The sequence below is a fragment of the Danio rerio genome, chromosome 4, assembly GCF_049306965.1.
Source record: "Danio rerio strain Tuebingen ecotype United States chromosome 4, GRCz12tu, whole genome shotgun sequence".
NCBI classification, from domain to species: domain Eukaryota; kingdom Metazoa; phylum Chordata; class Actinopteri; order Cypriniformes; family Danionidae; genus Danio; species Danio rerio.
Window position 1 is genome coordinate 42,975,679 of NC_133179.1, and position 14,372 is coordinate 42,990,050.

A 14,372-nucleotide genomic window follows, 5' to 3' on the forward strand; every position below is an offset into this window, starting at 1 on the left:
TTTTTGTGATTTTTCATAAATTTTCATTTTTGGTGATTTTTCAAAAAATTCATTTTTTGGTGATTTTTCAAATTTTTTTTATTTTTTGTTATTTTTCAAAAAATTTCGATTTTTTTATTTTTTAAAAAAAATTTGATTTTTTGTTATTTTTAAAAAATATTTCATTTTTTGTTCTTTTTCAAAAATTCAGCCGTCAGCCGCCGTTTTCTATCGGCCGTACTCCAGGACGGTGATGTCCAGCCACCGAGCTTGGGGAATGGGCCAGCAACCCCTGTCTCCTGACGGCGCTGTACTTGCAGCAGACGTACCTGTGCTTGCAAACCACCTGTTCCATCTGTTTTCTTTCTGTACAGATGCCGTTTTTCTCTGCTTAGTTTCTGATTTGGTCTATTTGGACATGTCGACCTCCTGCTTTGCTGCGGTTCGGACCGCCTTTGCCTAGAGCTCCGTGCTTTGCACTTTTGCCTTGTATATTTTGTGTCCTGTTTTCTTACGTCAGCCTATCAGCACAGTGCTCAAACGACATAGCTTGAAGAACACGACGGGATCTACAAACGTTCCGCAAAAGAACTTCACTAACGAAAGCGGAAGCGCTAACGAAACAACCTCCTGCTGCAAGCACCTGACATTCCTGAGACGGCAAACCACCGACAGCTGGCAGTTGAATCCAAGATTGGAGTCCCACCAACAAAAAGGTTCATATCGGTCTACGAGCCTAATATATCATATTATAGTAGACTGGGCAGAGTCATGGTATCATATGACACCAAGAAGAATTCATGGCACTGTCCCTATGCAAAAACCCAGAGATCATGTACCCATAAATACATAGCAAAATGGCACCTCTTTCAAATTCACCCTGAACTCTTCCGAAAAGTTCGGAGCACTGAAAGCGCTGAAGAATTTCAGGCAGCAGCGATGGAGGAAAGTGATGAAAGTGAGAATTACCCTCCAAAGGACATTGCTAAAGTAAAGAGCATAGTAGAATACATCTTAATGAATAAAAAGCTACCATCTACTATTCCCAGTCATTTGAGGCTTTCTTCAGACTATAAGGAATTTCCAAAACACCTAATCCCTGATGAGACAATGTGCTACCACTGCTCAGACCGCACATTGCTCAGTGATCCTGTCTGCATTACACGTAAAGCGAAAATTCTTACAACTACAGGAATTGTCCAAGGTTGATAATTGTTACTTACATATTTTATTTTATTTTAATTATGAAAAAGATACTAAACCATTTTTTTTACATTCTGTATCTGCAGATATTTCAACCTACTACAAATTATGTCCTTTCTGTGGAATGATGTACCGTTACCAAGAGTGGGCTAATGGTTTGCATAACTTCAATGACCATGTCCTGCTTGAACTCTCTCTCTGCCTCACCATAAGAAACCTGTTGCAGGTAATCGTTATACAATACATATATTATATGTTATACAATATAATATTTTTAACAACAATAGGATTTCTTCATAGTGTTGATTTTATGTTAGGCAACATTAGGCACATTCAAATCAAGACTTAAAACACATCTGTTTAGCTGTGCCTTTACTGAATGAGCACTGTGCTACGTCCGACAGTTCACACTATTATGTTTTCTGTTTTTAACTGTTTTTTTAAATCATTTTTATTCTTTGTTTTTATTTTCTTATACTTGTCTCTTTTATTCTTGTTTATGTAAAGCACTTTGAATTACCATTGTGTATGAAATGTGCTATATAAATAAACTTGCCTTGCCTTGCCTATATAAGTACTGATTAACTGTGATTTCTTTATCATAGGTGCATACAGCAGTCAGCAGAGTAGTGGAGTACTTGGAGGTAACTACAGGTGTACAGTTCCCCTCAGCAGTTACTCTTCTCCACGGCTATCTGCATTTTGAGGCCCTAACTGACCATGAATACGAGTATTCATGTGTATCTTGTGGTGACCATCCACCTGTGGTCATAATGGACCTCCACAAGAAGGCATCCTTTCATCTCTCTGGTAAATATCTTTCCTTTTTACTGCAGAGAGGTAAGTCTTATTAGTAAAACTATTAGTAAGTTTATAGTATGTATTTATTTTCTTTAGTGCGTGATCTTTCACAGCCTCCACAAGATTTTAATGGAGAGGTGGATTTAGATATGTTTTGGAAGGCACTGACAGAAGAACGAATTGCTCGAGGATTTTTTCAAGTAAGGAAATTTATTATATCAGGAATGGCATGTCATCATTATTTAATTTCATAAGTGTTTTCAGGAGTACAATCTAAATTCACTGATGTATTAACATGTTTGTTTGTCCTAAAGGTCAAAAAAACAATCCATTTTGTGTTACACCTAGTTACAACTTTTGGGCACCCTGGATCGGGAGTAAGACTCATATAGCGAATGTTGTTCTCAACACTGAATTTGAGAAAGTGCACAAAGCAAAAACTGCAGAACGAACAGAAATAACTGTCTCTGAAGATCGCTTAAAGGACAAACTTTCAAAACAGAAAGTTAAATATATAATGCTAATTATATGTATTATTTGTCAGTGTTAGCATTTCATTTAACATGTGTGTTTTATGTGATAGGTGGGAGTGATAAGAAGACTGTGTCAAGAGTGTGGTTTAGATGCCAAAGGCTCTCGCACAGATCTACTCCTGCGACTTTCGGAGGAGATGAGGTCAAGGGAGGCCTATGACAAGGTTTTTGAAAAGATTTGGGCTGCTTCAGGTAAACCTCAATGTTGCACATTAAAATATTACAAATAAATCAGAAATGTACAAAGTCACATAGACATAATGGGTCCTGTTTTCTGCTTGGCACTGATTGGGGAGTGACTGGTGGTGTACAGCTCTGGGGGGGTGTTGGAGGTGGCCTCGTCTGACACCTATTGTTGCTTTCCGTGTGGGGGAGTGTATTTACATCACTGAGGCACTGCATCTTTAAATTTTTTAAAAGTATACTTTGTTAAGGTTAATGCCACTGCCCTCCATCATAACCTATGGTCATTTAAGTCCCAATGTCATTAATGGGATTTGATTATGTTTTCTTAACTATTTGCTTATCTTTTTTGTCTGTTCCAGGAGGTTGGGCTGTCATTATGTGTCCTTGTGGCATAGTTTACAGTATAAAATGTAATCTGCGAGCAGAAAGTCCACGGGATTTTGCAGATGTGCTTCTGTCTTGGAAGCATCTGCCTAATGTTGTTGTTTATGACTTTGCCCGTGGACTGTCCACCCACACAAATTTGAGGCAACCCATAACTTTCACACCTTTCGAGGGAAGGTTACTCGAACCAACCACTGAAAATATTGCAAAAGCAAAATCAGGAAAATTACAGGTAACTGCCATGGCTCACTGCAAAAAAGCAAAGTCCAGATCCGGATGGTCATCCAATAACTGGTTCTGCAGAACACTATGTTCTGTATGACCGCTTTCACGAAGACAACACAAAAGATCCTCGTGATTCACTGAGGAAGCTTCGTCTTGTGCTGGCAAAGTTAACAGTCAGGCTGCAGAACAGCTTTTTTCAAAGCTAAAGACAAATAACTACTTTATGAACATGGCATTGCCATCCACACATGTTTTCCTCATGCGAAACATCATCCACCATTACAATGTCAGAAAAAACGAGAAACGTCTTCATGACATAAAAAAGGAATTCAACACAAACATTCACATGAATGACCACAGCCAGGTTGTGTTAGGTAATGTTTCCCTTACTTTATAACAAATACATCACTATATCCATAACTGTACTTATGTGTATATTTGTATTTATAGAAAATCCATCCTCCACAGAGAAATGAATGGACATGTCACTTGGTAATTTGACTGTTATTTCCAGTTCCTCAGTGTCAAGTTTCTGTTCTCTAATTATTATGTGTTATTTTCAAATTTTGATGCTTTAATGTACTCTAAGGTCCACTGACAGCACTGCCAGAAAATATTGTGACTTTACAAACGACCGCTGCATCACCAGGCATAACATCAGTCACATCTCCTCTGTCATCAGTACCAATTACAGAAAAAACAGCTTGTGAACCTACCACTCTTCTGAATTTTTTGGAACCTACTAAGCCTTGGGAGAGGGACTGGCATCCATTACAAGAGAAACTGGTGAACAATTACCATTACATATAAATGCACACACACACACACACACACACACACACATATTTAATGTTATTATTATTACAGCTTGATTATGTGCTGGACCGAAATCGCCCTGGCAGTGAAATAATTGTGAAGGAGGGGCAAGTGTGCCTTATTCGAGAAGAATTTTGGAGCCTTGGATTGTTGAGGGACATGGACTTCCATGTAAGCAGTCTGTTTTTTTATTATAACTTTTTTTTTATTAAAAACATTGACTTATCAAAGTATTTATTGCAGATTGGAAACGCCTGCATGAAGCTTATTTGTAAAATGGCTCGACAAATTGTATGTACTATAAAACATAATATTTATATAGATTGTTTTAACTTGATCCAAATAAAATAAAAAAAAAAACAATTTCTAAACTGTGTGAAAATGTTCATGTCATTGTCAACAGTTTCTTTTTATTCATGTAGGGCAAGGACATATACATTGAGGACTTTTATGTTTTCCCTGTGTGGAAAGAAACTCCTAACAACATTGTTACTGGATTACCGGTGCGTGTATGTACTGTATTTACTGTGTGAGAAGTACAACCTAAATTAAACGACATAACTGTCCTGATCAATTCTAGGAAGATGCAGACTTGAAAAACCTGTTAGCCTTTCCAGCATGGACAAATGCCAATGGACCAGACCACTTTGTTGTCTGTGTAAGAAAATGTTGAAATGTCTAGTGCATACATTAATTGGTATTGCAATGTGTGTGTTTCTAAAATAAAACACTGAAAAATCTTGGAAGAAGCAATAATGTTCAAATGAAATATTTTTACACCTTTAACATTGTAGATAATGATGCCGCTTCGAAGAGAGATGGTGTTTTTAGACTCTCTGTACGCAGAGCATGAATCAGGATTTGGAGATGAGGAATACAGGGCAATTTTTAGGTCTATCAATAAACTAAGACATGTTTCAGCCTTTATGTGATATATGGCTACGTTCCTATAGCCATTTCTATTTATTTCCTAACCGTGTATTATAGTTCTGCCACTTTTGGCTACGTTACTATAGCCGTTTCATAAACTTCTGGCTACTGTATGTTCATCTAGCCTTTTTTATGCATGGTGTTCTAGAGTTGAGGTGAGCTGTAATTGTTAGTATTACGACTATGTTTTGTTTACAGGAAAATTGCTTACCAAGTGGATCATGGGACATGGTCTGAAAAGACTGGATATGATTTTCCAGTGAGGAATCAACTTTAAAAAATTATTATTTGGCTTTTACAACAATTAAATTTTTTGTACATTATTCTAAAATAAAATTGATTTGCTTTGCCTATTTTAGGCTTTGCCACGTCAGACAAGAGGGAATGATTGTGGTGTTTTTGTACTCATGGTAAGATATAAATTGAGTTAATTGATTTAAAGATTTTGTAAACATTGTAAATGACTGTGGCTTCTCTCTTTTCAGTACACCCTCTCAATGGTGTGTGGCATTGGGTTTCAATTCCAGGAGGTATTATTTTATTATTTATGTAACTTTATTTTGTTGGTGCTTTTTTAAATCATAGTTAAAATGTAACTATTTTAGTGTATATTATCTTGCTTTCTTCTAAGCAACATATCTTTTAAAAAAAGGGGCATGGTTATTGCAAGCTCACCCAACTTCATGTATTAACAAAAACATGTTGGTTAACTGTCAGACTAAACAGTCTTTCTTTCAGATGGATATACCTATCATCCGTCAGTGGTGGTGCCTTCTACTCATGGAACAATTTCAAACTGATGGGTATGTCAGTATTTATTTATTTTTCTTGTAAATCTGTAAAATTAAAAATTTATATTGTGTCAATACAACAACTTGTAACATGAATAACAAAACATACTTAAAATCTCTCTTACCAGTGACCAGTATTTCACCGACTCGGTCCCAGTAACTCCCCTCACTGGCCAGCAGAGGCCACCATCTCCGGACTTTTAGCATTACGTCATCCATCTACACTGATTGCGCATACACCTGATTGGAATCTGGCTAATGACCCACGTACCTCTTATAAGCCGCACTCAAACACTCGATCAGGGCGAAGTCTTGTTTAGCCCCGGCCAGCATTTCTGAGCATGATCTCCAGCCTGATCTCCTGTGCACGACTCCAGCCTGTCTCTTACTTTGCTTCGCATTCTGCCTGCCCACGACCCATGCTTGTTATACGGACTCTGACTCTCTCTCTGCCTGCCCACGAACCACGCCTGTTATACGGACTCTGATCCTTGCTGCCTGCCCTTGACCCAAGCCTGCATAACAGATCCTGGTTCTCGCTCACTCCCTTCCACTCATGCCTGGTAACTCACTCTGTGTCTGTTCATCATCAGTCTTGATACCCATACTACTACTGTGGATGTGTGTGTGCACTCCGGTGCATATTGTGTGTTTGAGTGAAGTTGTGATTAATAAATATTGCATAATGGATCCCTCCGTGTCAGTCTCCACGTTACACAGTAATTATGGATTTTGTCTTGTCTTGTTATTAAAAGCTATGGGCACAGATTTGCTTTCTGGACTGAGAAGGCAAGAAGTGTCTTGGATGGAAAAATTCTGCTCCTTTTTAGGGTGAAAAGAAAAACCACATCCAATCTTCCGGCACATGTCCAAGCAGTTCAAGATTGGGAAAGGAATGACAAAAGATTAGTGGACTTGATTATCACATCAAAATCACCAGAGCAGCATTTGGTGGTATAGATGGTTCCACTTTAAATTACTCCTCTAGACTCTGAGTATGGTTGACTTAAATATAGTCAAGTGACAATTTGACTATTATTTGCCAAATATAATTAATTACTTGTGCATTTACATATGAAATATAATTTCCTTCTATGGCCCAAAGGATATACTCAGTGGGAAAAGGTCAAATTGGTTTCCACTAAACCCCGTTCTCAAGTGCCTGTCTTCATTGAGAATGAGCAGTCCCAGTCAATCATTTATGACTACATCAGAGGAATTCTTAATCAAACCAAAACACAGCTGACCTTCAATGATGAGGTGGAGTTCATTTGTGGATGTCTCCTCCCAGAGGTAATCACAAAACATGTATGTACATGAGCATGCTTATGTTCTGCAGTGTGTGTTTTATTTTATTAATTGGTTTATCTGTATGTTTGTACAGGCCATAACTCATGGCATTTCCGAGTTACAAGGCTTGTCTTGGCAGGAGGCTGAAGATGTCTTCCTCCAGGGCCCCATTTATCACGCAAGGTATGTTTACATTTTATTGTACAAAAGCTGTTAAGTTTTTATGTTAAACACAATTTCTGACAACAGCATTTATTTATTTTTTTTAGTGAAGTTGAGGAATTTAACAGAAGAATTGCTCGAGAAATGAAAAATCTCCCCAACAAGAATGTAAAGCATTTTATTTTATTTTATATGTAATAAATACATTATTAATCCAAGTATTGTTTTTCACAATTTTTCTCTGCATTTTTTACAGCTCGATGACTTGTAGGACCTCATGAAAATTTATAAAAAAAATAAAGTTTGATGTGAGAAAATTACTCCGAGTACTATCATTTATTCTGTGAATAATAAGATAATGTTCATTCCCTCAACTCAATACTAAAGAGTTTGATAAATCCTTAATGATTTAAAAACAAAAAACAAAAACAATAAATGACTGAAAATATTTAAGTAACTGAACAATATCTATTTACAAATACAGTTAATTAAAATACAACAGACTTAATGCATTAAATCATAATCTAGTATGTTTAATATTTTATATAATAATGTATTCAATCATAGTGCAATATTTTATAGTAGAAAAATAGTGTAATTTAAAATTTATAAATCAATCAATTCAGGTTAGGCAATTTTTCCAACAGCAGGTGGCACTGTCTGAGAAAATGATAGGTCTGGAAGTGCTGGTCTGAGCGAGCAGGTCTGAGCGTGCGGTTGGGTCTCGGGGCCTGCAGCTTCATAATGTTGCCACAGAGACTTAGGGAATGGTCACCTACAGTGGTAGAAACGCGGAACTTTGTCTAGACACTGTTAACAGTGATACCTTTCCTACCCATGACAATATTCTGCTAAATCCTGATTTCATCTTGTAACGCTGGACAGAATTTGGCCCAGGATCTTTGTCCAGTGCATGTGTTAGCAGTTGCAAGGCATCAAAATGATTGATCCGTCCCTGGGTGGGCTTGAACCACCAACCTTTCAGTTAACAGCCGAACGCGCTAACCGATTGTGTCACAGAGACTTAGTGAAAAGTCACCTACAGTGGTGGAAACGCGGAACTTTGTCTCAAAAGGTCTGCTATATGAAACCTAATGTAAGTTTGCTGAGAGAGAGAGAGAAAAGTAACAGAAATGCCCAACGTGGGGCTCGAACCCACAACCCTGACATTAAGAGTCTCATGCTCTACCGACAGAGCTAGCCAGGCGGATGAAGAGTCTCCACTAGAACTAGACACTGTTAACAGTAATACCTTCCCTACCCGTGACAATCTTCTGCTAAATCCTGATTTCATCTTGTAACGCTGGACAGAATGTGGCCCAGGATCTATGTCCAGTGCACGTGTTAGCAGTTGCAAGGCAGCAAAATGCCTAATTCGTCCCTGGGTGGGCTTGAACCACCAACCTTTCAGTTAACAGCCTAACGCGCTAACCAATTGCGCTACAGAGACTTAGTGAAAGGTCACCTACAGTGGTAGAAACGCGTAACTTTGTCTCAAAGACTGCTACATGAACGCTAATGTAAGGTTGCTGGGAGAGAGAGAGAAAAGTAACAGGAAGACCCAACGTGGGGCTCGAACCCACGACCCTGACATTAAGAGTCTCATGCTCTACCGACTGAGCTAGCCGGGCTGATGAGATGAACTTTTAAGAGCTAAACACTCTTTACAGTAATACCTTCCCTACCCGTGACAATGTTCTGCTAAATCCTGATTTCGTCTTGTAACGCTGGACAGAATGTGGCCCAGGATATATGCCCAGTGCACGGTTTAGCAGTTGCAAGGCAGCAAAATGCCAAATTTGTCCCTGGGTGGGCTTCAACCACCAAGCTTTCAGTTAACAGCCGAACGCGCTAACCGATTGCGCCACAGAGACTTAGTGAAAGGTGACCTACAATGGTAGAAACGCGGAACTTTGTCTCAAAAGGTCTGCTATATGAACCCTAATGTAAGTTTGCTGAGAGAGAGAGAGAAAAGTAACAGAAACGCCCAACGTGGGGCTCGAACCCACGACCCTGACATTAAGTGTATCATGCTCGACCGACTGAGCTAGCCAGGCAGATGAGGACTCCCCACTAGAACTAGACACTGTTACAAGTAATACCTTCCCTACCCGTGACAATCTTCTGCTAAATCCTGATTTCATCTTGTAACGCTGGACAGAATGTGGCCCATGATCTATGTCCAGTGCATGTGTTAGCAGTTGCAAGGCAGCAAACTGCCTAATTCGTCCCTGGGTGGGCTTGAACCACCAACTTTTCAGTTAACAGCCGAACGCGCTAACCGATTGCGCCACAGAGACTTAGTGAAAAGTCACCTACAGTGGTAGAAACGCGTAACTTTGTCTCAAAGTCTGCTACATGTACCCTTATGTAAGTTTGCTGGGAGAGAGAGAGAAAAGTAATAGGAACGCCCAACGTGGGGCTCGAACCCACGACCCTGAGATTAAGAGTCTCATGCTCTACCGACTGAGCTAGCCGGGCTGATGAGAAGCTCTTTTAGGAACCAGAAACCGTTTACAGTAATACCTTCCCTACCCGTGACAATCTTCTGCTAAATCCTGATTTCGTCTTGTAACGCTGGACAGAATGTGGCCCAGGATATATGCCCAGTGCACGGTTTAGCAGTTGCAAGGCAGCAAAATGCCTAATTCGTCTCTGGGTGGGCTTCAACCACCAACCTTTCAGTTAACAGCCTAACGCGCTAACCGATTGCACCACAGAGACTTAGTGAAAAGTCACCTACAGTGGTAGAAACGCGTAACTTTGTCTCAAAGTCGGCTACATGAACGCTAATGTAAGTTTGCTGGGAGAGAGAGAGAAAAGTAACAGGAAGACCCAACGTGGGGCTCGAACCCACGACCCTGACATTAAGAGTCTCATGCTCAACCGTCTGAGCTAGCCGGGCTGATGAGATGAACTTTTAAGAGCTAAACACTCTTTACAGTAATACCTTCCCTACCCGTGACAATGTTCTGCTAAATCCTGATTTCGTCTTGTAACGCTGGAAAGAATGTGGCCCAGGATCTATGTCCAGTGCACGTGTTAGCAGTTGCAAGGCAGCAAAATGCCTAATTCGTGCCTGGGTGGGCTTCAACCACCAACCTTTCAGTCAACAGCCGAACGCGCTAACCGATTGCGCCAAAGAGACTTAGTGAAAGGTGACCTACAGTGGTAGAAACGCGGAACTTTGTCTCAAAAGGTCTGCTATATGAACCCTAATGTAAGTTTGCTGAGAGAGAGAGAGAAAAGTAACAGAAACGCCCAACGTGGGGCTCGAACCCACGACCTTGACATTAAGTGTATCATGCTCGACCGACTGAGCTAGCCAGGCAGATGAGGACTCCCCACTAGAACTAGACACTGTTAACAGTAATACCTTCCCTACCCGTGACAATATTCTGCTAAATCCTGATTTCATCTTGTAACGCTGGACAGAATGTGGCCCAGGATCTATGTCCAGTGCATGTGTTAGCAGTTGCAAGGCAGCAAAATGCCTAATTCGTGCCTGGGTGGGCTTGAACCACCAACCTTTCAGTTAACAGCCGAACGCGCAAACCGATTGCGCCACAGAGACTTAGTGAAAGGTGACCTACAGTGGTAGAAACCCGTAACTTTGTCTCAAAAGGTCTGCTATATGAACCCTAATGATAGTTTGCTGAGAGAAAGAGAGAAAAGTAACAGGAACGCCCAACGTGGGGCTCGAACCCACAACCCTGACATTAAGAGTCTCATGCTCAACCGACTGAGCTAGCCGGGCTGATGAGATGAACTTTTTAGAGCTAAACACTCTTTACAGTAATACCGTCCCTACCCGTGACAATATTCTGCTAAATCCTGATTTCATCTTGTAACGCTGGACAGAATGTGGCCCAGGATCTATGTCCAGTGCACGTGTTAGCAGTTGCAAGGCAGCAAAATGCCTAATTCGTCCTTGGGTGGGCTTCAACCACCAACCTTTCAGTCAACAGCCGAACGCGCTAACCGATTGCGCCAAAGAGACTTAGTAAAAAGTCACCTACAGTGGTAGAAACGCGGAACTTTGTCTCAAAAGGTCTGCTATATGAACCCTAATGTAAGTTTGCTGAGAGAGAGAGAGAAAAGTAACAGAAACGACCAACGTGGGGCTCAAACCCACAACCCTGACATTAAGAGTCTCATGCTCTACCGACTGAGCTAGCCAGGCGGATGAGAAGTCCCCATTAGAACTAGACACTGTTAACAGTAATACCTTCCCTACCCGTGACAATATTCTGCTAAATCCTGATTTCATCTTGTAACGCTGGACAGAATGTGGCCCAGGATCTATGTCCAGTGCACGTGTTAGCAGTTGCAAGGCAGCAAAATGCCTAATTCGTCCCTGGGTGGGCTTGAACCACCAACCTTTCAGTTAACAGCCGAACGCGCTAACCGATTGCGCCACAGAGACTTAGTGAAAGGTGACCTACAGTGGTAGAAACGCGGAACTTTGTCTCAAAAGGTCTGCTATATGAACCCTAATGTAAGTTTGCTGAGAGAGAGAGAGAAAAGTAACAGAAACGCCCAACGTGGGGCTCGAACCCACGACCCTGACATTAAGTGTATCATGCTCGACCGACTGAGCTAGCCAGGCAGATGAGGACTCCCCACTAGAACTAGACACTGTTAACAGTAATACCTTCCCTACCCATGACAATATTCTGCTAAATCCTGATTTCATCTTGTAACGCTGGACAGAATGTGGCCCATGATCTATGTCCAGTGCATGTGTTAGCAGTTGCAAGGCAGCAAACTGCCTAATTCGTCCCTGGGTGGGCTTGAACCACCAACCTTTCAGTTAACAGCCGAACGCGCTAACCGATTGCGCCACAGAGACTTAGTGAAAAGTCACCTACAGTGGTAGAAACGCGTAACTTTGTCTCAAAGTCTGCTACATGAAGCCTTATGTAAGTTTGCTGGGAGAGAGAGAGAAAAGTAATAGGAACGCCCAACGTGGGGCTCGAACCCACGACCCTGAGATTAAGAGTCTCATGCTCTACCGACTGAGCTAGCCGGGCTGATGAGAAGCTCTTTTAGGAACCAGAAACCGTTTACAGTAATACCTTCCCTATCCGTGACAATCTTCTGCTAAATCCTGATTTCGTCTTGTAACGCTGGACAGAATGTGGCCCAGGATCTATGTCCAGTGCACGTGTTAGCAGTTGCAAGGCAGCAAAATGCCTAATTCGTGCCTGGGTGGGCTTGAACCACCAACCTTTCAGTTAACAGCCGAACGCGCAAACCGATTGCGCCACAGAGACTTAGTGAAAGGTGACCTACAGTGGTAGAAACCCGTAACTTTGTCTCAAAAGGTCTGCTATATGAACCCTAATGATAGTTTGCTGAGAGAAAGAGAGAAAAGTAACAGGAACGCCCAACGTGGGGCTCGAACCCACAACCCTGACATTAAGAGTCTCATGCTCAACCGACTGAGCTAGCCGGGCTGATGAGATGAACTTTTAAGAGCTAAACACTATTTACAGTAATACCTTCCCTACCCGTGACAATGTTCTGCTAAATCCTGATTTCGTCTTGTAACGCTGGACAGAATGTGGCCCAGGATCTATGTCCAGTGCACGTGTTAGCAGTTGCAAGGCAGCAAAATGCCTAATTCGTACCTGGGTGGGCTTCAACCACCAACCTTTCAGTCAACAGCCGAACGCGCTAACAGATTGCGCCAAAGAGACTTAGTAAAAAGTCACCTACAGTGGTAGAAACGCGGAACTTTGTCTCAAAAGGTCTGCTATATGAACCCTAATGTAAGTTTGCTGAGAGAGAGAGAGAAAAGTAACAGAAACGACCAACGTGGGGCTCAAACCCACAACCCTGACATTAAGAGTCTCATGCTCTACCGACTGAGCTAGCCAGGCGGATGAGAAGTCCCCACTAGAACTAGACACTGTTAACAGTAATACCTTCCCTACCCGTGACAATCTTCTGCTAAATCCTGATTTCATCTTGTAACGCTGGACAGAATGTGGCCCAGGATCTATGTCCAGTGCACGTGTTAGCAGTTGCAAGGCAGCAAAATGCCTAATTCGTCCCTGGGTGGGCTTGAACCACCAACCTTTCAGTTAACAGCCGAACGCGCTAACCGATTGCGCCACAGAGACTTAATGAAAAGTCACCTACAGTGGTAGAAACGCGTAACTTTGTCTCAAAGTCTGCTATATTAAACCTTATGTAAGTTTGCTGGGAGAGAGAGAGAAAAGAAACAGGAACGCCCAACGTGGGGCTCGAACCCACGACCCTGAGATTAAGAGTCTCATGCTCTACCGACTGAGCTAGCCGGGCTGATGAGAAGCTCTTTTAGGAACCAGAAACCGTTTACAGTAATACCTTCCCTACCAGTGACAATCTTCTGCTAAATCCTGATTTCATCTTGTAACGCTGGACAGAATGTGGCCCAGGATATATGCCCAGTGCACGGTTTAGCAGTTGCAAGGCAGCAAAATGCCTAATTCGTCTCTGGGTGGGCTTCAACCACCAACCTTTCAGTTAACAGCCTAACGCGCTAACCGATTGCACCACAGAGACTTAGTGAAAAGTCACCTACAGTGGTAGAAACGCGTAACTTTGTCTCAAAGTCTGCTACATGAACGCTAATGTAAGTTTGCTGGGAGAGAGAGAGAAAAGTAACAGGAACGCCCAACGTAGGGCTCGAACCCACAAACCTGACATTAAGAGTCTCATGCTCAACCGACTGAGCTAGCCGGGCTGATGAGATGAACTTTTAAGAGCTAAACACTCTTTACAGTAATACCTTCCCTACCCGTGACAATGTTCTGCTAAATCCTGATTTCATCTTGTAACGCTGGACAGAATGTGGCCCAGGATCTATGTCCAGTGCATGTGTTAGCAGTTGCAAGGCAGCAAACTGCCTAATTCGTCCCTGGGTGGGCTTGAACCACCAACCTTTCAGTTAACAGCCGAACGCGCTAACCGATTGCGCCACAGAGACTTAGTGAAAAGTCACCTACAGTGGTAGAAACGCGTAACTTTGTCTCAAAGTCTGCTACATGAAGCCTTATGTAAGTTTGCTGGGAGAGAGAGAGAA

At 41.7% G+C, this 14,372-nt stretch overlaps 1 protein-coding gene, 1 long non-coding RNA gene, 8 other non-coding genes and 1 pseudogene across 12 annotated transcripts; 2 read left to right on the forward strand and 9 right to left on the reverse strand.

Moving 5' to 3' along the window:
• The first annotated feature begins 1,366 nt into the window (after nucleotides 1-1,366).
• On the forward strand, nucleotides 1,367-3,990 carry LOC137490956 (uncharacterized; annotated as a pseudogene).
• On the forward strand, nucleotides 3,976-7,633 carry LOC141381704 (PWWP domain-containing DNA repair factor 3A-like). 3 transcript variants are annotated; one of them, XM_073948035.1, is made up of 11 exons: nucleotides 3,976-4,097; nucleotides 4,179-4,298; nucleotides 4,371-4,418; nucleotides 4,550-4,630; nucleotides 4,708-4,785; nucleotides 4,922-5,019; nucleotides 5,256-5,316; nucleotides 5,417-5,467; nucleotides 5,543-5,587; nucleotides 5,796-5,860; nucleotides 5,977-6,532. In XM_073948035.1, exons 2-11 carry the CDS (start codon nucleotides 4,287-4,289, stop codon nucleotides 6,050-6,052), a joined length of 615 nt encoding a protein of 204 aa, XP_073804136.1. In that variant the 5' UTR covers nucleotides 3,976-4,097; nucleotides 4,179-4,286; the 3' UTR covers nucleotides 6,053-6,532. The 3 variants fall into 3 exon arrangements, with proteins under 3 accessions (XP_073804136.1, XP_073804138.1, XP_073804137.1); XM_073948036.1 differs by lacking the exons at nucleotides 3,976-4,097; nucleotides 4,179-4,298; nucleotides 4,371-4,418; ... (1 more) ...; nucleotides 4,922-5,019; nucleotides 5,977-6,532 and adding exons at nucleotides 6,954-7,141; nucleotides 7,233-7,321; nucleotides 7,408-7,468; nucleotides 7,557-7,633 and having other exon boundaries at nucleotides 4,712-4,785; XM_073948037.1 differs by lacking the exons at nucleotides 3,976-4,097; nucleotides 4,708-4,785; nucleotides 4,922-5,019 and having other exon boundaries at nucleotides 4,211-4,298; nucleotides 5,977-6,537.
• LOC141381749 (uncharacterized) lies at nucleotides 7,406-12,843 on the reverse strand. The gene is made up of 3 exons (XR_012402401.1): nucleotides 9,403-12,843; nucleotides 8,766-8,976; nucleotides 7,406-8,339 (listed from the first exon to the last, which is right to left on the reverse strand). It is a non-coding gene; the product is annotated as an uncharacterized lncRNA (long non-coding RNA).
• On the reverse strand, nucleotides 9,527-9,600 carry trnan-guu (transfer RNA asparagine (anticodon GUU)). Its single transcript has one exon. It is a non-coding gene; the product is annotated as a tRNA-Asn (tRNA).
• Nucleotides 9,709-9,781, reverse strand: trnak-cuu (transfer RNA lysine (anticodon CUU)). The gene has a single exon. It is a non-coding gene; the product is annotated as a tRNA-Lys (tRNA).
• trnan-guu (transfer RNA asparagine (anticodon GUU)) lies at nucleotides 11,653-11,726 on the reverse strand. Its single transcript has one exon. It is a non-coding gene; the product is annotated as a tRNA-Asn (tRNA).
• Nucleotides 12,079-12,152, reverse strand: trnan-guu (transfer RNA asparagine (anticodon GUU)). The gene has a single exon. It is a non-coding gene; the product is annotated as a tRNA-Asn (tRNA).
• trnak-cuu (transfer RNA lysine (anticodon CUU)) lies at nucleotides 12,261-12,333 on the reverse strand. The gene has a single exon. It is a non-coding gene; the product is annotated as a tRNA-Lys (tRNA).
• A 511-nt stretch (nucleotides 12,844-13,354) lies between the features above and the next one.
• Nucleotides 13,355-13,428, reverse strand: trnan-guu (transfer RNA asparagine (anticodon GUU)). The gene has a single exon. It is a non-coding gene; the product is annotated as a tRNA-Asn (tRNA).
• Nucleotides 13,429-13,536: 108 nt separating this feature from the next.
• Nucleotides 13,537-13,609, reverse strand: trnak-cuu (transfer RNA lysine (anticodon CUU)). Its single transcript has one exon. It is a non-coding gene; the product is annotated as a tRNA-Lys (tRNA).
• A 593-nt stretch (nucleotides 13,610-14,202) lies between these two features.
• trnan-guu (transfer RNA asparagine (anticodon GUU)) lies at nucleotides 14,203-14,276 on the reverse strand. The gene has a single exon. It is a non-coding gene; the product is annotated as a tRNA-Asn (tRNA).
• Nucleotides 14,277-14,372: the final 96 nt, after the last annotated feature.